We start from the raw sequence: 25,208 nt of genomic DNA on the forward strand, positions 1-25,208 counted from the left end.
AAAGTCAAAGTTATATCGGTGACCTTTCCTGTGGCTCTGTGCCCAGAGATCGCTTGGTACCAAATTCCTCTCCCATTTGAAGAGAGTTTTGTAGCACAATTAAAATTATTTATTTCAGTCATGGATACAAAAATGACCTTTCTGAACTGAAGTGAATTGTAACTCTTTGTTATTTGTGCATCAGTACCAACAAAAATTATCATCATGTACATAACATTCTAATCTTAAAATTCTCAATAAGCTACAATAGTATTTGAGTATTGTTAGAATGTAAAGAAAGTTGCAAAAAGGTTTACAGAAGAAAGAGTATCCACACATGCAATTGCGACCTTTTCGTTTTTACTTGTCTGTTAAATTATTTTATAAAGTTAGTCTCAAATGTGATGGAAAAAAAGTAAAAATTGTTATGATATGTAAAGTTGTGCCAAAGATGTAATTATTTAACTCTTAACGACGATTTGCTCCTTCCTGACACTTATAACTTTGGAACCCTTTAACATATTCAGGTGATTTGAGATTGTTTTTCATGACTTTATTTTTCATTCTACTTCATTTCCTGTTAGTTGACAAATTTGGGTTTCTTTATTAAAAAATTGCTTTGTTTTTAAAATTCAAAATGTTTTGCTTTTCACACAGATATACAAAAAAACCTGAGAACTAACAATTCCCTAATGTTTTATGTTGCCATGATTTTTGGCAGGATTTAGGGGGGGCCATTCAAAGCAGATTTGCTTTGTTACATAGAAGAAGCTATACATTTTTTATCTGCTTATAGTGTGGAGATATGAGGGTTTATTTTTTATGAGATGATGCATTTTAAAAATACCTCATTTTGGGGCATATATATGTATATGTATATATGTATATATATATCTGTATATATATATATATATATATATATATATATATATATATATATATATATATATATATATATTTCAGATTTGATTACGGTAACTCTTTCTGGTTAGAGGAAAAGAAAATCATTGATTCTTGTTTTCGATTTTTAATCACTACAATTATGGGTGATACATTATTCATATAGTATTTTTTTTATTTGCCCGATTTTATTTAATATAAACAAGTGGAGAAAATCTTGTTTTTAAATTGCATAGCCATTTTTCAGAGGTACAACTGCTGTATTTTTCTATGGACCGTGCTGGTTGAGGGCATATTTTTTGTGTGACGAGTTGTTCTTTCCAGTTGTATCATTTTGGACCACATAACTTTTTTGATCACTTTTTAGAACATTTTTTTGTGAAGGGATTTGATTGTTACAGATGCAACACAACTAAATATGTGTGTTATTTGTTGATTTTATACTTTATTATGTAATTTTATGGAAGGGAGGTGTCTTAGAGACTTTTACTTTCCTTAATTTTTTCTATTATAAAAATATTTTTTACTTTTTCTTTTACATTTTTATAAACTTGCACTTATCACTGATTGAGGATGTTACAGAAAGTTGTCACCTCCAATATACAGCTGACACCCGGAGCTTCTGGCGCTTGTCAACCGGTACTGGATGCATTATGTAGTAGTATTGCACGGGTTGGCATGTCACAGCCACCCATGCAGTACTATTATGTCCCGCATCGAGAAGGGGTTATAGAAGAGCTAGTCAATAACCATTTGTCAAGAAGCAGTTAAAGATGATAAATAACAATTTATCATTTTCACATAGCATTGATAACAGCAGTAATATAGGGCAGGTCATAGGAAATGATATGTGCCCACATCTGTGGGTTGCCTTGAAGTCAATTACTATATGCAGTGAAAAGACTATTGAGATTGAAAGTAAATAGCTGAAGTTCTTAACCCCTTAACGCTCTGCGCCGTAGCTCTACGGCGCAGAGGTATAAGGAGTGTATGAAGAGGGCTCACGGGCTGAGTCCTCTTCATACAAAGGTGGGGGTTTTTGCATTTTGCAGAAAACCCCCACCGCTAATAACCGCGGTCGGTGCTTGCACTGATCGCGGCTAATAACCCTGTCATTGCCGCCGGCACCATCTTTTTTACGATCGCCGCGCCCCCGAACGTCATCGGGGGGCAGCGATTGGTTGCCATGGTAGCCTCGGGTCTTCTTTTGACACGAGGCTACATGGCTTCTGGAGATTCGTTACAATGAGCCAGTGGCTCATTGTAATGAATGACCTGCAAAAATGCCATATATTGCAATACAGAAGTATTGCAGTATATGGTAAGAGTGATCTGACCATCTAGGGTAAATGTACCCTAGATGGTCTAAGAAATAGTGGGAAAAAAAAGAAAAAAAAAGTTTAAAAAATAAAACAAATTAATAAAATATAAAAAATTCAAATCACCCCCCTTTCCCTAGGACTGATATAAAACATAATAAACAGTAAAAATCACAAACATATTAGGTATCGCCGCGTCCCAAAATGCCCGATCTATCAAAATATAAAAACGGTTACGGCCGGCGACCTCCGAGGCGGGAAATGGCGAGCAAATTTCCGAAATGCGACTTTTACACCTTTTTACATCACATAAAAAATGATCAAAATGTCGCACAGACCTCAAAACGTCGCCTCATTTCGCAAAAAATGACTCCTCATACATCTCCGTGCACCAAAGTATGAAAAAGTTATTTGCGTCAGAAGATGGTAAAAAATTTTTTCTCTTTTTTGTAAACATTCGTTTAATATTTGAAAATGTATTAAAACACAATAAAACCTATATAAATTTGGTATCACCGCGATCGCACCGAACCAAAGAATAAAGCTAAGGTGTTATTTTGAGTTACAGTCAAAGTAAAAAAAACTGAGCCCACAAGAACGTTTTTTTTTTTTCAATTTTTCCACATTTGGAATTTTTTTTCAGCTTTGCAGTACATGGCATGTTAAAATAAATAACATTACGGCAAAGTAAAATTTGTTACGCACAAAATAAGCCCTCACACAGGTCTGTACACGTAAAAATGAAAAAGTTATGGATTTTTGAAGTTGAAGAGCGAGAAATGAGCGGAAAAACCCTGCGTCCTTAAGGGGTTAAAGGACACCTACCACCAGGATGAAGGATTGTAAACCAAGCACACTGACATACTGGTGGCTGTCCCCTCTGGCAGGATTTGCTCTTCTTTTAGCTTTGTAAAATTTGCAAATATCCAAAGGCTTTGAAAAATATGCAAATGAGCCTGAGTGGGTTCAGACTCCATCAACATCTATGGAGCCTGGAGGCCCTCAGGTGAGAAATAAGTGGCTATAATTGTTACTATTCTTTTACATATCGGGTTCATTTATTATATTCAGTAAATATTATTTGTTTTCACTTATGGAGTTGTTCTAGAGATTGTTTGCTTTGCTTCCCCCATGATACCAGGGGGTTATCTCTTTTGGCACCTCCACAAGTTTATACCAAGTATTCCCTTTCAGAGGCAGAGTCTAAATTTGATTTCTATTTACTGTCTAATGTTCAGTGTTATGTCTTACAGTCTTAAAAATAATTGTGTTCTGTTACGTCACGTACACCATTCGTGATGGATTTTTAAACCATTTATGAACATCTGGTTTTCATTAAGGTCTCTTTTGCTTACATGCCGCACACTCCTCACTTACTAGTGTTCTTTAAATTCTCTATGAATTTTATATTCTTCCTATTCATATCCTATTAAATCTATGATTTTTTTTTTTTAGTTTCATGTTAAAGATGGATTTAGCTTTGTTTAGGACAGGAATTTCATTGCACAATTCCTTTACCAATGTACTTTTAGCACAATGTCTATAAACAAAGGAAATAGAAAAGGGAAACTGGCCTTCAGTAAAAACAAAATGTAAGTTTCATTGTTGAATCTTTATATTAAAATACATAACTTCAGGGTAGCAGTTCTCACATGTTTCAGACCTTAGTCTTAGCATCCAGGTAACAAACATGTCATTTAAGAAGAGAATTTATATCAAACAATATGTTAGACGAGTATGAGATACTTATCAGATTATTTACAAAACTGTCCTGAGACAGAATAGAGCCTTATCGGTCAGGCCTAAAACTTAACTTTTATTTAATTAATAAGAAAATCTAACGAAATATTTATCACACTTGTTTCATTCATTTAAAAGCCAAACAAAAGCCCCCCCGACATGTTTCGCCAGAAAACCAGCGTCATCAGGGGATAGGGGCTACTCAGTAGGGGATTCAGCAGCCCCTATCCCCTGTTAACACTGGTTTTCCGGCAAAACATGTCAGGGGGGCTTTTGTTTGGCTTTTAAATGAAAGAAACAAGTGTGATAAATATTTTGTTAGATTTTTTTAAAAAAGATACTTATCAGAGGCGCAGCATTCCCAGAGAAAGTCTTCATAGAGTCCTTTAGTTTCCAGCGTGAAGTTAAAAGAAAAAAATTCATATATTTCTGTCGGGCTCAGAGGTAGTGGATCCTCTGGACCACCGCGGATGATGACACAACCTGACATCTGGGACTGGAGTCACGGTTTTTCACCAAAGCGGTTGAACTTGCTGCGGCGTGGTACTACCAGGTCGTTCCAGAGGCGCGACTTGTCCATGGTGGCAGCCAAGGTCGGGGTATAGGAAAGGCAGGTAATCTCGTAGTCGGGGACAGGCAGGTGGTCAGGATGGTCAGCACAGGATCAGAGTCAGGGACGTAGCAATAGGTCAGGGCAGGTGGCAGAGGAGCGTAGTCAGGAACGGAACCGGGGTCACAACAGGAAATCTCAATAACAGCGCAAGGCATAAGACAAAGCTTTCTCTAAGGCAAGAGGCATGAAGATCCGGCAGGGTGCATGAGGAGAAGCTGGATTAAATAGAATTCTTGGTAAGACTAGCACCAATTAACAGTGCGCTGGCCCATTAAATCTTGAGAAGCCGGTGCTAGCGTGGCCTAGTTCGCGGGGAAGCGCGCAAATGCTCGAAGACTCGGAAGCCGGAGTGGGGACGTACATCGGCTGTGGAGCGGGGGAACATGAGTCGCAGGACCACCCATGACCATTTCCACATCAGAAATAGTAGATAGGACAAAATCCGTTATCCGTTCACTCCATATACCGACTGAAATCCTCCACCCCCAGGGCAAAAGCGTTCTATTTACAACCTGTGCAACCACTAGATGGAAAATTCGGGTGCCAACATAGTGTATATTATCCGAGATTGTATCCAAAAATGTATTGGTTCAATAAAATATACTCCCAAACCAAGTTAAAAATAGACCTATTAACATAGATATAAAACACGCCAAGAGTCTCAACTCTACCCACGGTTTCGCCCGGTTACAACTTCTTGCTCCAGAAGTGACCGGACTAATGTGAACATGGATGGATTTTGACCTTTCTACTATTCATGATGTGGAAATATATGCAATTTTTACCTCACTTTTTCATCTTTTAACTTTGCTGGCGGAAACTAAAGAATTTAACAAGATCAACAGGATCATTCCAGTTTCTTCCAAAATGGTTTTGTCATTAGTTTCAGAGATACCATTTAAAGCACAGACTTATCGATTTGCTAGAGAGGTTTGCAAGTCCTGAGTTGAAGATTCAACAGCCTCCTGAGAACAGTAAAGGGCAAGTATGAGATTATGGGAATTGATCATCAGAGCCACCGCAACCATCAGTGGATTGAACACCGAGTCTGGGGGGAGTGTATGATCTGTGTAGTGCTAATATTGCTCTCTGATGGCAGTTACAGGCATGCTGACCACTGAAGTGAAACTCATTGAGGATTTGCAAAACTTGTCATCAGTAAATAACTTAAATTAAATAACCAGGGGATATTCCCATTGCAAGTATTTATGACATTTCTTGAGGTCCCACCTCTAAGACCCCTTGCTTATTTTAAGAATGGCGTTTTAAGAAAGCTTTCTTGCCTGTGGCTATATCATGAATACCTGAGATGGGACCACCCCTTTAATGACATCTAATTATTTAATCACTAATCATTTAATCTGTATATTTTTATTTTCAGTATCAGTCACTATGTCATTGTGATGTCCATGACCATATTCCTGATGCTTTTGAATGGTTTGGCCCAATTGCTTACAACAAAGAAGATAGACACTAGAAGGAAAAAGAAACCCCATTCGACTTGACACAGAGAACAAACTAAGAATGAAGAAATCAAGTGTACTGACTACATGGCATTAGAATTTTTAGAATTAATAACTGGTACTGTATGTGCTAAAATGGGGTTTACATCAGTAGGATATCGGATGAGGATGGTAAGAATACCTTTCTCTTACTACAGCCCTTTCCACAACTATTTTGAATCTCCTTCTGCTTTGGCCCCGACAACATTCCTCTTCTTGATGTTTTATGACACATGAGTTGTTGGTTCATCCAATCACTGTCTGTGCCTTGGACCCCTGCAGCAAATGAACTGGAATGACCAGGAATTGTTGAGTATATTTGAAGTCCTGTTAAATATTTTCCATTTGTCTGCATCTATTTATGCATATTCTTGCTATTTGATTTGTGCATTTTTTTTTAAATGTGGTCCTTGAATGTGTCAAATATATTTTTTATGTAAAGAACTTATTGGCATAACCATATGAAATATGCAATGGTTAATTTGGGGGTTTATCCATTCCTGATGGTGGCGGATGTGACATGGTGGTTTATAAATACCAACTTTTCAGGAAATTTCCTTGGGAAATTATGCATTTAACTAATATCAGAAAAACAAGCACCTGTAGACAACACATTTGGGGTGTGTGCGCCTCATCAGTACAGGGCAAGGTTACTGAATGGCACTGGTTTGCCTGGTACTGGCTGAGCTACATAGCTGGTTATCCACGTTGTGTTTACATGATAACTGATAAACTATGACTTCACATTGGAAAGTTATTTGTTTTTACTGGACATCTCTGTATCATTGACAAATGTACTATTTATTTGTAATGGTTATCAAGGTTGTTATGTGGTATTTTCAGTAAATGAATATTGTGTTACCTTTTCTATTTTGATGATTAAACAAAAACTTTATTTTTATTACTGAGATTTGTCTTTTATATTTGATGCTGAAACCCTGACATTTCAGCAAAATATACAGCTAAAGAAAGAAGTCAAATGTGCATCTAGATAGTGTATTATGTTTGCTTTCATATATTGGTCAATGTACGGGTTTCATATTTTGTTTGGTTTCCGTTCTATACATTTTACCGCAGTCTATGCAACAGCATAAGTGATTTTGCCCTCACTTTGGGTCTTGACACCAATGTGGATTGAATGTTTGTATTTGTATGTTTGATATGCAAGATACTTACTGGTCTGCCAAGAAGTACATATATTCAGCCAGTGTTGAGATCCCTAATTCTGTATTTACAGAAATAAAAAGATATTTAACTTATAATGAAACACAAAGACTCATTCATAAAGACTAGAGATGAGCGAACACACTCGTCCGAGCTTGATGCTCGTTCGAACATTAGCGTACTTGTAACTGCTCGTTGCCCGGACGAATACTTCGCCAGCTCGAGAAAATGGCATCTCCCACCGTTTTGATTTTTGGCGGCCAGAAACCGAGCCAATCACAAGCCAGGAGACTCTGAACTCCACCCAGAATGATGTGGTACCCTTACACGTCGATAGCAGTGGTTGGCTGGCCTGATCAGGTGACCCTGGAATAGACTAGCCCCTGCCTGCGCTGCTCGGATCATTCTCTGTCTGGATGCCATTAGGGAGAGAGTTGCTGCTGCTGCAGGGATAGTGTTAGGGTGTTATATTAGCTTACTGTTAGGCAGGAGTGAGTCTACAAGAACCCAACAGACCTTGTTAGGGCTAGAATAGCGTTATATTTTATTTATTTATTTATTTTTTGCTTGTGGCTGGGCTTGCTGGCACTAGTAGTGCAGCTATTACCATATTGTGACGAATTTGCAGGGAGACTTGCAAACGTTCTATTTAACTCTTAGTGACACACATATCCATCACAAACACCTAAGTGGGACAATTTATTAGGGGTTTAATTGAATTGGGCACAGTCTGACGATTTTTTTTTTTTTTTTTTAAACTTAAAGTGACTTAAAATCCAGTTGTTGTGTGCTGTCAGTGTAGGTTAGAAACTAGTCATACAAGAACCCAACCGGCTTTCTTAGGCCTACAATAGCGTTATATATATATATTTTGTTGATTTGCTTGTGGCTGGCCTTGCTGGCACTAGTAGTGCAGCTAGTACCATATTGTGAGGAATTTGCAGGGAGACTTGTGAACGTTATATTTAGCTCTTAGTGACACACATATCCATCTCAAACATCTGAGTGGGACAATTTATTAGGGGTTTGATTGAATTAGGCACAGTCTGCTTTTTCTTTTCTTTTTTTTTTTTTTTTTCAAAACTAAAAGTCATCAGGCACAGCACAAAATCCTGTTGTGTGCTGTCAGTGTAGGTTAGAAACTAGCCATAGCAATAGGATAGCATTGTTTTCTTAAAAAAACAAAAACACAAAAAAAACAAAAAAAATTTACAGTTTACACTTTAATTTTGAAAATGTTGAACCCGAGGGCTAGGGGTAGAGGACGAAGCCGTAGTCCTAGGCAGGGTGAGACACCACCTGCTGATGAGGGAGCAGTGGAACGCCGCAGAGCTACACTCGCTAGGTTCATGTCTCAAGTTACTGGGACCCATGGTAGAGCACTGTTGAGGCCAGAACAGTGCAAACAAGCGATGTCGTGGATTGCGGAGAATGCTTCTAGCCATTTGTCCACCAGTCAGTCTTCCACGCAGTCCACCCATGTCACCGAAATCAGCAGTCCTCCACCTCAGCCTCCTTCCCCCCTGTCTGCCCCCTCCCAGGAAAATTTGGCTTTGAACCGGCATACTCTGAGGAACTGTTTTCTGGACCCTTCCCAGAGTCACAAACCACTTGTCCGGTTTCTGCTGAGCTCTTTTCCGATGCCCAGGTTTTCCACCGGTCGCAGTTTGTGGGTGATGATGACATTGTTGACTTAGTGGAAGAAGTGTGTAAAGAGGTGTCGGACGATGAGGAGACACGGTTGTCAGACAGAGGTGAAGTTGTTGTCAGGGCAGGAAGTCCGAGGGGGGAGCAGACTGAGGGATCGGAGGATGATGAGGTGACAGACCCAAGCTGGGTTGATAGGCCGGGTGAACACATTGCTTCAGAGACGGAGGCGAGTCCTCGACGAGAACAGGTTGGAAGAGGCAGTGGTGGAGCCAGACAGAGAGGCAGGGCCAGAGCTGGTGCATCAGCACCAAATGTTTCATGTAGTGAAGCTCCCGTGGCGAGGGCTAGATTTTCGGAAGTCTGGAGGTTCTTTAAAGAAACACCGGATGACCGACGGACTGTGGTGTGCAACCTGTGCCACACCAGGATCAGCAGGGGTTCCACCACTACCAGCTTAACCACCACCAGTATGCGGAGGCATATAAATGCTAAACACTTGGTTCAATGGAACCAAGGCCGTTCACCTCCAGCCGGGCACACCACTGCTCCTTCCCCTGTGTCACCTGCTGCTTCTGCTAGTCAGCCCCCTGCCCAGGACCCCGGCCCAAACACCTCCCGTGCGAAAACCACAACTTCGCCTCCACGATCCTTCACAGCATCCACCAAAGTCTCCATGCGCAGCGTTCAGCTCTCCATACCCCAGATGCTGGAGCGTAAGAGGAAGTACAGTGCAACCCACCCACACGATCAAGCCCTCAACATCCACATCTCCAAACTGCTTAGCCTGGAGATGCTGCTCTATAGGCTGGTAGAGACCGAGGCCTTTCGCAACCTTGTGGCGGCGGCCGCCCCTCGGTATTCGTTCCCCAGCCGCCACTACTTTTCCCGATGTGCCGTCCCAGCCCTGCACCAGCACGTGTCAGACAACATCATCCGTGCCCTGACCAACGTCGTTTCTGCCAAGGTCCACCTGACCACGGACACGTGGGCACGTGCTGCCGGGAAGGGCCACTATATATTGCTGAACGGCACATTGGGTTAACTTGGTGGAGGCTGGGACCGAGTCTGACCCTGGGGCTGGTCATATACTGCCGACGCCGAGGATTGCGGGGCCTACCTCGGTCCAGGTCTCTCAGGCCTACTATGCCTCCTCCTCCTCCCACACCTCCTTCACCTCCTCCTCCGGATTACCATCCGTGGGCATGGCGCCATCAGTCGGTAGCTCTAGGCAAGGCAGCAGTGCCGTCGCTAAGCGACAGCAGGCGGTGCTTAAACTGCTGAGCCTAGGCGATAAAAGGCACACCGTCCAAGACCTATTACAGGGCATCACGGCGCAGACTGATCTGTGGCTGGCACCGCTGAACCTGAAGCCAGGCATGGTTGTGTGTGACAACGGCCGTAACCTGGTGGCGGCTCTGCAACTCGGCAGACTGACACATGTGCCATGCCTGGCCCATGTGTTAAATCTCATAGTTCAGCGGTTCCTCAAGACATACCCCAATCTGTCTGATTTTCTCACGAAGGTGCGCTGCATCTGTGCACATTTCAGGAAGTCCGGCACAGATGCTGCCACTCTCAGGACTGTTGTGCAACGTGCCCACGAGGTGGAATTCAACATTAACCATGTTATCCAGAGTTTACCAGCAGCGCAGAGCGATTGTAGACTGCCAGATGTCAACTTCCACCAGAACTGGTAGTCAGGTCAGTCAGCTTCCTCAAGTCTACAATGAGGAGTGGACGTGGATGTCTGATATCTGTCAGGTGCTGAGTAACTTTGAGGAGTCAACACAGATACCAGAGGCGATACCGCCATCATCAGCCCCACCATCCCACTGCTTGGCCTGTTGAAAAACTGTCCGGTCAGCATGAAGTCAGAAGCTTTGCGCTCGTCACAAGAGATGGGGGAAGAAGATTTCCTTGTTGATAGCCAAAACACCCCAGGTCTGTTTCTCAGCGCATATTGGAGGAGGTGGAGGAGGATGAGGAGGAAGAGGAAGAGGAGGAGAATGTTGGCGAGACAGAAGAGGAGAGCATTGCTCAGTTCTTCACTGTTCAGCATGTATGGGCAGAAGAAGAGGAGTTGGAGGAGGAGGAAATGAACAGTCAGGCCAGTGAGGGGAGTGAATTCTGGCGCGTTGGGACTCTGGCGCATATGGCAGATTTCATGCTAGGCTGCCTATCCCGTGACCCTCGCATTCAAAGAATTTATTCCAGCACCGATTACTGGGCATTCACTCTCCTGGACCCACGGTACAAGCAAAATCTTTCCACTCTCATCCCTGGAGAGGAAAGGAGTGTGAGAATGCATGAATACCAGCAGGCCCTGGTGCACAAGCTGAAACAGTATTTCCCTTCTGACAGCACTAGCGGCAGAGGGCGTACTTCTGCGGGACAAGTAGCGAGGGAGAGTAGGCAAGCAGGCAGTTTGTCCAACACTGGCAGGGGTACGCTTTACAAGGCCTTTGCCAGTTTTATGTCACCCCAGCAAGACACTGTCACCTGTCCCCAGTCTCGGCAGAGTAGGGCTGATCTTTACAGAAAGATGGTGAGGGAGTACGTAGCTGACCATGACCAATCCATATCGTCCTAAATGATCACACAGCTCCCTACAACTACTGGGTTTCAAAGCTGGACATGTGGCACGAACTGGCGCTGTACGCCTTGGAGGTTCTTGCCTGCCCTGCCGCTAGCGTGTTGTCTGAGCGAGTTTTCAGTGCAGCTGGGGGCATCATCACCGATGAGCATACACGCCTGTCGACTGACAGGCTGACGCTTATCAAGATGAATAAAGCCTGGATTTCTCAGGATTTCCATTCTCCACCAGGTGAAAGAAGCTCAACCTGAATAATGTATGCACTCCTCCTCTTCATTTTCCTCCTTCCCCTCCTCTTTGTACACTAAAGCAGAGGAAACTGGCTATTTTTTGCCAGGGCCAACTGGCTCTCGCAATAGTACTCTATGTATTTAATTTTTCTGGAGGGCCACCTACCCGGTCCTCTGTTTTAAACAATTTTTGGGAGTGCCACATACAGGCACTCAATCTATTTAATTTTTCTGGAGGACCACCTACCTGCTCCTTTGGTTTGGAAACTTTTTTGGACTGCCACATACAGGCACTATCCAAATTTAATTGTCTCCATAGCAGCCTCCACACGTCGTCTTTATGTGTGGAGGTAGCAATGGAGACAATGTGTGGAGGCAGCTATAATCTCCAAAGCTGCCTCCCAAAGTCGTCCATATAGCTGCCTCCATACATCATCCCCTTAGCAAACGAGCTGTGTCAGGCAGAATTTTGGGTTGTTTTCATGGCTTCCACATCAAACTTGTTAACTTTGTCGCCACCCTGCTGTGTTATCCACAAAATATACTGGCAAACTTTTATAATTTACCGATATTATTTCAGAACTTCTTGTGCAACTGTTTATAATCCCCTCACCCGCCATAACCCAAACTTATAAGAACACTAGTACACTTGATCTTATACAAATGGTTCTTAGAAGTGCTGTTTGGGGAGAAGCCGAGAGACAGGGGCTTGGACAGGCGAAAGCTCGTCTGGCAGTGGACCACCAGCTCCATCTCAAGATCCAACTAACAGCTCCTTTGGTTTGGAAACTTTTTTGGACTGCCACATACAGGCACTATCCAAATTTAATTGTCTCAGTAGCAGCCTAGTTTTAACTGCAGCACCTTTAATATACTACTACTTTACTGCCTCCATACATCGTCCCCTTATCAAACGAGCTGTGTCAGGCAGAATTTTCGCATCTGTCGCCGCCATGCTGGAGACCTGAAATTTCAATCATAGAAGCAATATGGATGCCCCATACTGTCACTCCTAATTAATGGAAGTCGTCTCCATGGCTGCCTCACATGTCGTCCCCTTATCAAACGAGCTGTGTGAGGCTCATTTTTCGGGTGTTTCACCAGATACGTTATGGAACTTGGTCACTATGTCGCCATCATGCTGTGTTATCGACTAAATATACCGTCAACCTTTTGTTGACATAGGAAATCATTTCAGCGCTTCTTGCTCACCTCCTTTGGTTCCTCTCTGCCACCCATTGGTTTAAAGCCTGAGTCCATTTAGGGTATGTCGCCATAACACTCTCTAGCCTGCCGCTGCTGCCGCTGCCTCTGCATGCCGTCTTCTATAGTGTCAGGGTCAATTATTGGATGTTTTAGATGCTATCTAGCCTCATTCGGTCACTCTGTCATGCTGTTGCCCATAATTTTGGCATAATGGTGCGATTAAGCAGCCTCAGAGGCATCCATGCATGCTTCCCCTCCTGTTTCCTGTCCATTTCTGTGGTGTTTCCATCATTTTCTGAGGTTTCCAGGTGTTTGGCCAAGCTTCCCTGTGCAGACCCTTGGTCCCATTGAAAAATGCTCGAGTCTCCCATTGACTTAAATGGGGTTCGTTATTCGAGACGAGCACTCGAGCATCGGGAAAAGTTCGTCTCGAATAACGAGCACCCGAGCATTTTAGTGCTCGCTCATCTCTAATAAAGACTAAACAACATGCCACCGTTATAAATATAGTTAACTTATTACAAGTTTAGTAAGTTATTATTTCAATGATTTATCTTTTTAACACCTTAAATACAAGGCCTTTAAGTACTGGGCAATTTTTTTTCATTTTTCATTGCCCAACTTCAACAAGATATAACTTGTCCTCATACTCTGAAAGCTATAACTTTTTTATTCTGCAATCAAAAGAGTACAGGCAGTCCCCGGGTTACATACAAGATAGGGACTGTAGGTTTGTTCTTAAGTTGAATTTGTATGTAAGTCAAAACTGTATATTTTATCATTGTAGTTCCCGACAATTTTTTTTTTTGCCCCAGTGACAATTGGAGTTTCAAATTTTTTTGCTGTAATAGGACCAAGAATTATCAATAAAGCTTCATTGCAGACAATTTTAAGCTGATTATTGCAGTCTGGGACTATTTTAAAGCATCCAGAGAGCTTCACCAGAGGTCACAGTGGGCAGAGGGGTCTGTCTGTAACTATGGGTTGTCTGTAAGTCGGGTGTCCTTAAGTAGGGGACCGCCTGTATTAGGGTATTTTTTGTGGAATAACGATGTTTCAATTGGTTAATTTTTGGGGCATATCTGGCTTTTTGATCACATTTAATCCCATTTTTATGGAAGCAGCAGGCCCTAAAATTGCAATTTTAGCTTTTTTTTTTTCATTTTTATTTGTTTTGCCCTTCATAGCAGCACTGTAATAAAATAATATCTCAAGATAGTTAAGGAAGCAATATTTTTTTAAGTTTTTGTTAAGTTTTTTTTACCCAATATAAAATTACTTATGGGGGAAAGGACACTTTTGGTAATATCCAGGTAATACCACAAGTGTCAAGAAAAAAAAAAAAAATACCTGTGCCTCAAGTGAATAAGCCAGTTCCTGGATGCTCTGGTTCCCATTGAGAAGGTATGCAGGGACCAACTAGACATGCCATCTCATTGATCAATCCTTTAATGTTTCTGCATAGGGGGGCTCAACTCCTCTCCCTGCGCACCGCCGTGTGCCCGCCATGCTACGGTACGGCGGGCAACAGGTGTCTGAATGTAGCCTTACACAGTATAACGCTCTTGCATGGAAAGTAGCTATTCAGCTGTACTTCAATAGCACACATAATCCTTCCTCTGTACCTGCCATGGATCAGATGCAGATTTGTGCAAATATCCCACATCTGTGCAATATCCCACAAAAATAAAGATACATAAGTGCAGACAAGGGGTAAAAAGAAACAAATGGCAAAAATAAAGATAATGTCCCCTATAAATACCTACATCTATATTGGGAATACCATATATACTCAAATTTAAGTTAACCCGAGTATAAACCGAGGCCCCTAATTTTACCACAAAAAACTGGGAAAACCTATTGACTCAAGTATAAGCCTAGGATGGGAAATACATTGGTCACAGCCTCTGTACTCACCTTTCCAACGCTTCCCTGCAGGTCCTCTTCTTTCTTCCAGTCCTCTGTCTTCAGGTTCCCACGCTCTGCCGGCACACAAACTCTGATGTCATCTGCTTGCTGACGTCATTCTGCATGCGCCACCGGCGCTGCCGCTTGTGTCAGCAAACGGCTGACTTGAAAATGTTGGTGCCAGCAGCGTGCAGGGGCCTGAAGACTGAGCCACAGGACCTGAAGCAAGAAGAGGACTTGCAGGCAGGGATCGTAAAGGTGAGTACAGAGTTAATTTTTTAAATAGACTCTAGTATAAGCCTAGTTAGGTTTTTTTCAGCACATTTTTTGTGGTAAAAAATTTGGCCTATACTTGAGTTTATACATTAGTTAGAATTTAGAACCACATCAAAGAGATCCAATAAATAACTTTATTAGTCATGTCATCCAAGATCTCATGGTAAGCAGTTATATGCCTAGTTATAAGGTTTTAAACTAGTGCATTAATGCATTCAATTGAAATAAAAATGAAATGATATAAACCGCACACAAAGCATGTCGAATTGGTCCCTGTCCCCTTGGGGCTCACAATCTAAACAACCTACCAGTATGTTTTGGAGTGTGGGAGGAAACTGGAGTACCTGGAGAAAACCCACGCAAACACTGAGAGAACATACAAACTCTTTGCAGATGTTGACCTGGGTGGGAATCAAACCCAGAACCCCAGCACTGCAAGGCAGAAGCGCTTCTCACTCAGCCACTGTGCTTACCTCCGCAGGCCATCCTGGTGTCCCGCGCCATCTTCTCTCTGGGCCGTGCCCCAGTTTGTTTAAAGGGGCACAGAAGCTGCGATCATACCAGCTTCTGGCCAGATTCTAATAATAATCTTTATTAATATAGCGCCATCAGGTTCTGTAGCACTTTGCAGATTGCGGGGCACATATACAAATAAAATAAGACATTACAGAGTAACAACAGTCATATGAGTCAATAGGATTGACGGCCCTGCTCGCAACAGCTTACACTCCATGAGGAAGAAGGGAGGGTGACAAAAGAGGTATAAGAGCTTATATAACGGTCCAGGAAATTAATATTTTTTTTCTGAGCGCAGCTTCCATGCCCCTGTAAACGAACAGCAGCGCGGTCCGGAGAGAACACGGTGTGGGACACAGGGAGGGACTGAGGAGGTAAGTATTAGTTTATTTTTTTAGGCAGCTGCTCCCTAGACACATATCTGTTTTTCTGTGTCTTAGACAACCCGTTTATATCGAAGCACTTTACCATGAATATATAGATTTAAATACATTCTGATACATATATTCACAAATAAGGAAGCTAACCCTTAATTCACCTTCATATAACATTTATATAGTATTCATTTATTGAAGAAATCCAAAAGCAGTTAACCATCAGCAAAAGCTATTACGCCTGATGAATAGGCTTGTCGCTATCGTATGCTCTATTGGTTTGGAAGATGCTTTACGGGACATGCTTCTTGTCCACCTACTTTCCTTTTGTACCACTGTATCATTCGCAAACTGTTAAATAAAGGATTATGATGTTTGCATATAAGTTTGTGTTAATATGACTATATAAATACATCTTTTAGTCTTATAAGTGTACCGCGAAATCCTGGAAATTCTGCTTTTCGCAGATAAAGTAGCATTTGTTATTTATTCCAGAGTTGAATACTTATATGTATTGTAAATGGCAATGGTTCAGGAGAGATGAGAAGTGTTTTGTGGTTCAGTGTTATCACTGAGGCCCAGTTCACACCATTGTTCAGGGATATTTTTGCTGTTATAACATAGGAGCGGAGGGTGCATGGAGGTTCCGTTGTTCTAGTGCAGTGATGGCGAACCTTTTGGAGACAGAGTGCCCAAACTACAACCCAAATCCACTTATTTTCCCGTGAAGTGCCAACATGGCATTTTAAGCAGTAACTTATTGCTACCTGTTCTTCCACAATATTCAATTGTATCGGCCCCCTGAGGCCACCAATACAGTTGAAAGAAGGAGGGCACATTCATACCTCGTTGTAGCTTCTCTCCAGGGTCTCTCTGTAGAGGAAAAGTGGTTGGTCCAGCAGGGGGACCTCCAAAGATATTGCAGTTCTGTCCACACCTTCTCACTTTTCCCGCAGTTCCTAACAGCCAATGAAGTGTTGCTTTAAAATAGCGCTGAGAGCAGCATCCCTTAAGTTGCCTGGCTCATATTTGGTGAACTCCGTCCTGAGGTGATGGTCTGAGTGCCCACCCGTGCCATAGGTTCGCCACCACTGTTCTAGTGTATAAAAGAATAGACCAACTGAGCAGTATTTGTGGTGTACACTTATTAATAATATAATAATAATATTATTAATAATAATATGCTCATGGATAAGTAGAAAAAAGTAAATCTGACATATTTCATCCCTAAATTCCCCAAACTCGTATGTTGTGGGTTCAAGAGACCACAAGTATTGGGTAAAGCAAGTGTATAAGCATAATTCTGCTTGTCTGCCTTATAATGAAGAATTAATAGCATCACAGCAAATCTTATCCCAAGCCATAATTATAATATGAGACTTAACACAGACAAATAGTGGTAAATAATGTATGTCTTTCATGCCTGAACTACCCTTTGAACTCAGGATTGAACACTATTATCATGAATGATGAATGAATGATGACATTAATAAAACTGAGATCTTTAATGTGGTCTCCTTGTACTTGTAATCCTATACAGTGTGGCAGATAATTTGCTGCGAACAGACATTTCACTCCTCTCTGTAAGTGTACGCAGAGACAGTGCTCCTGTGTGTAGCAGAGGATTGCAGCCACACGACGATGATGTCATTGCTTTCTGCCGGCTGCAGTGCTACAAACAACGAGAGAGAGGAATGAAAAGAGCTGCTGCAAGGGAACAGGGAGAGGTCAGTATCTGGTGTCTATTTTTTTACTAATCAGTAACATGGGGGAGTTGGGCACAATAAGAGGGGGCCACAATGTGGCAGGGAATTATACTGTGGGGGGTCAGAGCAAAAAAATGTCAGCTTTTTTTCTCCATAAAAGTTGTGAGACATGAGAATAGGCTTGTCTGACTACACTGCAGAGGGCCCTGCAGAGAAACGGATTCTGAAAGCCCATCCTTATTAACACATGTTCAGTCCTTTATTCCCTCTGTTGTGCTTTTTCCTTCTATCCTGCTTGGATTTTCCATGACGGCAGACTACAAAACATGTGTATATTGAATAAATTATAGAATATCATGTATACAGAGATGAATAGTTGTGGCTTTTACACAGGAGATTACCAGCGGGATATGAGTGTAACAGAGACTAATGCCTCTTATAATAGGCTGAACATTCATTCATCTATGAAATGCTTTATGAGTGTGGGAGGAAACCGGAGGAAACCCACGCAAACAGAAAATGTTGTAATGGCTGATAATTTAAACATGTTCAAGAGAGGCCTGGATGACTTCCTGGAGATCAATAATATCACATTGTATGGGTATCAAACTCTTTGTAAGTAGTTTCTGCTGATCCAAGTAGTTATTCTGATTGCCATATTAGGGGTCGGGTAGGAACTTTTCCCTGTTTTGGGCCAATTGGCATCAGCCTTGCAGGGTTGTTGCCTTCTTCTGGATCAACGCAATATAATGTATAGGTTGTACTTGATGGACTAATGTCTTTTTCTAACTTTTTTAATATGATACTATGAATTCTGCATGTGAATTCACTCTCTTCTCTGCTTCATTTTAGTTCATTGCTATGTGTTCCTTGGAGTGTTCATGTGCTGTTTTGATTTTTTTTTTAAAGATTTTATTTTTCAAAAATACAACAGTGCACAAAGGAAGTTCCACATTAATCAGCGAGATTTGTGGTATTTTTAATCATTTTTAATGTAGTATAAAAATTCAACTGTAAAAACGTATTCCTACAAAGACAAGAGTTTGTCTCTCAATTGTATCCATACAAAAAATTTCCATCTTCCAATTAATACAATAACACTTATCAACTTTGATTGTCAGATAGTCTACCAGAACATACAATATTTGTCATATCTTAGCAATGCAAATACAATTCTATGGCATTTATATAAATACAGTACATACAATTTTCATCTTTAATTATAAACTACCTCTTGTTCCCTTGAGTCATAACTTTTATCCCCAGAGTACAATCTCCCACCCTTCCCCTCGTCTCCCCCCAACCCAGAGAAAAAAAAAAGTGAAAAGGAATTCTCTCTCCCCCAAACCCCCGATCCTAACAGCCGCCCTCATGTGATCCCAGCATCCAGATCTCCTCTCTACAGAACTTATCATTTATCCAAGGGCGCCTGTCAACACATGTTTTTCTATACCGGGGTCCCCCCCCCAAAGCTTTAGCAAAGCCATCGGCTAAGATGATGTTATTCACAACTCTCTGCCACATTCTGATTGTCGGAGTGTCTTTAGCTATCTATTTTCTAACAAGACAGAATCTTTCTGCAAATAACAATTTTTTCACTACATATAGTTTAACAGTTTTGCAGCATCCCTCATCCACACTACCCAATACACAGACCTATAGTGTGTCCTGGATAGTGACGTTGAAGATCTTCCCTATCTCCGCTAATACCCCCCCCCCCCCCAGAATCTCCTGATCCTGGGGCAGAACCACAACAGGTGAATATCATCTGCCTTCTCAAAACCGCATCTTTTGCAGCCGTAGATCCTGGGCCCGAATCTTGATAGTATTTTCTGTGTATAATATATACGGTTCAGGATAAACAGTTGTGCAAGGCGGTGGGCAGGGATAGTGAAGACCCTCCTCACATCCAGGAGCACCTTTTCCCAGACTCTTTCCTCCAATATCCCCACATCTCCTGCCCATTTGTTTATTATTCTTTTTAAGTTGTTAGTTTTCTCATTCATCGGCCAAAATCTTAGTAACTTCTTACTTTTAAATTTAGTGCCCAACAGACCCCATACACCTTCTAGGAGTGGGTTTAGCTCCTCCGAAATCCCCACTGATCTATCCACTGCTCTCCACCAATGCTTGATCTGCAAGTAAGTATAGTACCCAGCGGAGTCAATCCCATATTCCTGTTGTAGTTGCTGTAAGGATTTGAGAGCCCCATTGTCTAAAAATTGTGTGATATATTTTAAATTACATTCCAGCCAAGGTTTCCCATTTGTATTGGGGACCTTCCACTTTCTATTGCCCCATAATGATTTAAAGATTTTATTTTTCAAGAATACAACAGTGCACAAAGGAAGTTCATCAGCAACAAAATCAGCGAGATTTGTGGTATTTTAATAATTTTTAATGTAGGATAAAAATTAAACTGTAAAAAGGTATTCCTACAAAGACAATATTCTTAAATATACTCTGGATAACAAAATTACACATTCTCTTATTCACTGTTATTAACAAAAATACAGCATTTCACAGCTATAATTCCAACCTGTCTCTATTAGTCCTGGTGTTTACAATTTTGGTTGTCCCTGGATATGACCATACATCTTCTGACTATGGTTGGATTCTTATCATGAATAGATTCTCTTCTGCACATCATCTGCACACTGCAGTGCTCTCTGCCTCCCGCCCCTTCCCCTGCATTACAAGAACAGCTAAGACACAGACACTTTCTGCCAGCAAGTATCAGTGTGCAGAGACTTACTCTACAAGCTACAGACAGATAAGTTCTGTATAGCAGAACTGACTGTGTGTTTTATTGATTAGTTGACTCAACAGAGCTGAGAGTGTCATTGTGTGTTATATGCATCTTATGGATCTCATCATCTCTCATCTCTGATCTGTCTCACCTCTTTCAGTTTGAGAGTCAGGTGCTAGTAGAGTGTTCAGAAGCTAAATAAAAGATAAACCCTGTACTGTGACAATGTAAGTGCATTGTAAGCACACAGCATCTCATAGCATAGAGGGATCATCATGTGTCATCATGTGTCTGAATAGAGAATCCCCGTTCAAAGCAATAAAACTGACTAAAATTGCAAAGTAAGGGTTAAAAGTATCTTTATTGTGTAAACATCCCTAGGAGATTAAAACTTGAGAACTTTATTTAATGGGAAAACCCAGGCAAGCAACAATAGGAATACTTCTAGCAATGATTCCTATTTAAATAAATTTCATCTTAATTTTTTGTATAAAGTTCAAAATTGTGAGTTCACAGACAAATCTTATATTCAGAAGTTACAATTCATTCTCCATGTAGTTTACTGTATGTATAACAGGAATGATTTATGTGTCTCAAATAGAAAAGCCCTGTGCTAGTGTTATTTGCACAGGCTTTGTTTTATCTACTACAACTGACAGATCATTTACATTCCTGCAAAGCTCCAAATATATTCCCAAGTATGGCAATAGCTGGTATTCTGAAACTAGAGTTTGTTTGATGAGAGCTGCTTTTGCTAGGTTGGCAATTTTTCTTCTTTTTTTTACTGCCTGGGTTTCTTTCTGTTGAGTTAAAAGGTTCACTGTTCAGAACCTGTGTCTTTGGCATACACTAAAACATAACTAAAACCTGTGCAATGGAACGCTACCCATAAAGCAGTATTGCTGTCATTAACCCTTAAGAATTAAATGTGAAATTTAGTTTCCTGTTAAAGTGTAACTAAGGGTTCAGTATGGGGGTAAATCCGAAAACCCAAAACCCATGTATTACAACCACACAGTAACAATAAAGTGGCACATCTTATAAATAATCACAGTTTATAAAACTCCACAATTCCTGTTGTAACTTTTACAACAACAGATTTTTGGTGACATATTTGGATCCATTCCAAACAAAAATCCACAAATCTGTCTGGATCTATAAACTTTCATCTTAAAATTGCTGAATGAAAGAAAAGTCTTCCATTTATATCTATGTAACTGATATATTGAGTTATTTCCCTATGCTGTGCCCTTATGCACAGGATAAGAGTAGTACTGTGCGATGCCCATATATATATATACAGCATAGGAGGAGGAGTATGTGATGAACCCATATATGCAGTATAAGAGTAGTCGTAATGTGCTGTGCGCGTAGTTGTTCAATGCTTCATCCATATATGTAGGAAAGAAGTAGTTGTACTGTGCGGTGCCTGTATGTGTGTTTGATAGTACTGGTAGTAGTGACCAGATATGTAGAAAAGGAGTAGTAGAACTATGCTGTACCCACTTATGTAGGATAGGAGTAGTAATACTGTACTATGCCCAGATATGTAGGATAGAGATAGGTGTACAGTGCTCTGCGCAGATAGGAGGACTTGTACTGTTCTGTGATCAGTCTGGGATCAGCTGGGGTTTGGTCTCCATTTTAATAGTAGGGTTCAGTTATTTTATCAATCTCTAGTGCACAGGTGGAGTTCAACGGTCTGGTTAAACCAGATACCAATCAGTCCTTCCATTCCACACTACTGAAAGTCTTAGCAGTGTCTATTGAGTATTACCCATGTTATCCAAAAGTGGTTGGAGATTCAGGAGTAGCATTCTAATATTTAGGGCACCAAATATGGATGACATAAAGCCAAGCTGGTCTGGGTACACCAGAGTGGAGATCACACCACTGAATTGTCAATACTTTTGGGAGTAGGAAAGTAGGGAGATGAGTTAAGAGTCTGTTTTCAAAGGGTCCTTGTCGTGTTTCGGAGGAATTCTATCAAAGCATGGATGGAGACAACCACTGGGATTCCTCTGCAGCTCAAAACAAATGTGGCATTAAAGATGTACCATGCAGCATAAAAAGCGCAATTGGAAGCAGTCAAGGCATGGGGCTTTGTCAGCTATTTGTTGCTCTGCTAGTTCTTATTCTTCTAAAGTAGTAGGGGCATCCAATAGAGCAGAGTGTTCATCAGTAGTGATAAGGATAAGTCTGATAAATTGCCTTAACAGTCAGTTGGGAGGACAGCACAGGGTATAGTTCATATTAATAGTATAGGCTTTAGGATTTAGGTGGGGAGGGGTCTTGTACGTAAGCACCCTCAGTTTTCAGCAACCTCGGTGATGCAATAACTGGTGCTTTTGACTGCCAGGTTCCAGTTTTGGCACTCTGTTGCCCCAAGTCACCTTGTGGGGGCTGTATATGATTAAATAAATTAGAGGGGACATATGGGATATGGGGTACATATAGAAGTTGAAACATGGTTTACATATACAATATAAAAATACACATGCTGTGGACAGTAGACTAAGGAGGGAACTCTGCTGTGGACATTAGACTACAGGGGGGTTATCTGCTGTGGACATTGTTATTGAAACTACTGGACATTTTATTAGAGAGTAGCAGCTTTATTTTCCACCCTAGGATTGATACTCACATTGTGTATATTTTCTGGTGAGGAAGAATATATAGCTGCAGGTGGTAGTCACATTGTGTATATTTTCTGGTGAGGAAGAATATTTAGCTGTAGGTGGTGGTCACATTGTGTATATTTTCTGGTGAGGAAGAATATATAGCTGTAGGTGGTGGTCACATTGTGTATATTTTCTGGTGAGGAAGAATATATAGCTGCAGGTGGTAGTCACATTGTGTATATTTTCTGGTGAGGAAGAATATATAGCTGCATGTGGTAGTCACATTATATATATTTTCTGGTGAAGGAGAATATTTAGCCGTAGGTGGTATTCACATTATATATATTTTCTGGTGAAGGAGAATATATAGCTGTAGGTGGTAGTCACATTGTGTATATTTTCTGGTGAGGGAGAATATATAGCTGCAGGTGGTAGTCACATTATATATATTTTCTGGTGAAGGAGAATATATAGCTGTAGGTGGTAGTCACATTGTGTATATTTTCTGGTGAGGAAGAATATATAGCTGTAGGTGGTGGTCACATTGTGTATATTTTCTGGTGAGGAAGAATATATAGCTGCATGTGGTAGTCACATTGTGTATATTTTCTGGTGAAGGAGAATATATAGCTGTAGGTGGTAGTCACATTGTGTATATTTTCTGGTGAGGAAGAATATTTAGCTGTAGGTGGTAGTCACATTGTGTATATTTTCTGGTGAGGGAGAATATATAGCTGTAGGTGGTATTCACATTATATATATATTTTCTGGTGAGGAAGAATATTTAGCTGTAGGTGGTAGTCACATTGTGTATATTTTCTGGTGAAGGAGAATATTTAGCTGCAGGTGGTAGTCACATTGTGTATATTTTCTGGTGAGGAACAATATATAGCTGTAGGTGGTAGTCACATTATATACATTTTCTGGTGAGGAAGAATATATAGCTGCAGGTGGTAGTCACATTGTGTATATTTTCTGGTGAGGAAGAATATATAGCTGCAGGTGGTAGTCACATTGTGTATATTTTCTGGTGAAGAAGAATATTTAGCCGTAGGTGGTATTCACATTATATATATTTTCTGGTGAAGGAGAATATATAGCTGTAGGTGGTAGTCACATTGTGTATATTTTCTGGTGAGGAACAATATATAGCTGTAGGTGGTAGTCACATTATATACATTTTCTGGTGAAGAAGAATATTTAGCTGTAGGTGGTAGTCACATTGTGTATATTTTCTGGTGAGGGAGAATATATAGCTGCAGGTGGTAGTCACATTATATATATTTTCTGGTGAAGGAGAATATATAGCTGTAGGTGGTAGTCACATTGTGTATATTTTCTGGTGAGGAAGAATATTTAGCTGCAGGTGGTAGTCACATTGTGTATATTTTCTGGTGAAGGAGAATATATAGCTGTAGGTGGTGGTCACATTGTGTATATTTTCTGGTGAGGAAGAATATATAGCTGCATGTGGTAGTCACATTGTGTATATTTTCTGGTGAAGGAGAATATATAGCTGTAGGTGGTAGTCACATTGTGTATATTTTCTGGTGAGGAAGAATATTTAGCTGTAGGTGGTAGTCACATTGTGTATATTTTCTGGTGAGGGAGAATATATAGCTGTAGGTGGTATTCACATTATATATATATTTTCTGGTGAGGAAGAATATTTAGCTGTAGGTGGTGGTCACATTGTGTATATTTTCTGGTGAGGAAGAATATATAGCTGCATGTGGTAGTCACATTGTGTATATTTTCTGGTGAGGAAGAATATATAGCTGTAGGTGGTAGTCACATTGTGTATATTTTCTGGTGAGGAAGAATATTTAGCTGTAGGTGGTGGTCACATTGTGTATATTTTCTGGTGAGGAAGAATATATAGCTGCAGGTGGTAGTCACATTGTGTATATTTTCTGGTGAGGAACAATATATAGCTGTAGGTGGTAGTCACATTATATACATTTTCTGGTGAGGAAGAATATATAGCTGCAGGTGGTAGTCACATTGTGTATATTTTCTGGTGAAAGAGAATATATAGCTGTAGGTGGTAGTCACATTGTGTATATTTTCTGGTGAAGGAGAATATATAGCTGCATGTGGTAGTCACATTGTGTATATTTTCTGGTGAAGGAGAATATATAGCTGTAGGTGGTAGTCACATT

General features: G+C 40.9%; 1 protein-coding gene across 11 annotated transcripts in view; it reads left to right on the forward strand.

Moving 5' to 3' along the window:
* PIGN (phosphatidylinositol glycan anchor biosynthesis class N) overlaps positions 1–25,208 on the forward strand; it is a 249,710-nt gene that overhangs the window by 191,277 nt on the left and 33,225 nt on the right. For 8 of the 11 annotated variants that reach the window (XM_072152718.1, XM_072152713.1, XM_072152714.1 and 5 more), the window contains one exon: positions 17,511–17,780. In XM_072152718.1, coding sequence (XP_072008819.1) covers positions 17,511–17,727 — 217 coding nt within the window. In that variant the 3' untranslated portion in view covers positions 17,728–17,780. Of the gene's footprint in view, positions 1–5,932; positions 6,909–17,510; positions 17,781–25,208 lie in introns of those variants that run through there. The other 3 variants (XM_072152720.1, XM_072152711.1, XM_072152721.1) reach the window with 3 other exon arrangements.

Source organism: Engystomops pustulosus, chromosome 5 (genome assembly GCF_040894005.1).
Source record: "Engystomops pustulosus chromosome 5, aEngPut4.maternal, whole genome shotgun sequence".
In the NCBI taxonomy this organism is placed as follows: Eukaryota; Metazoa; Chordata; class Amphibia; order Anura; family Leptodactylidae; genus Engystomops; species Engystomops pustulosus.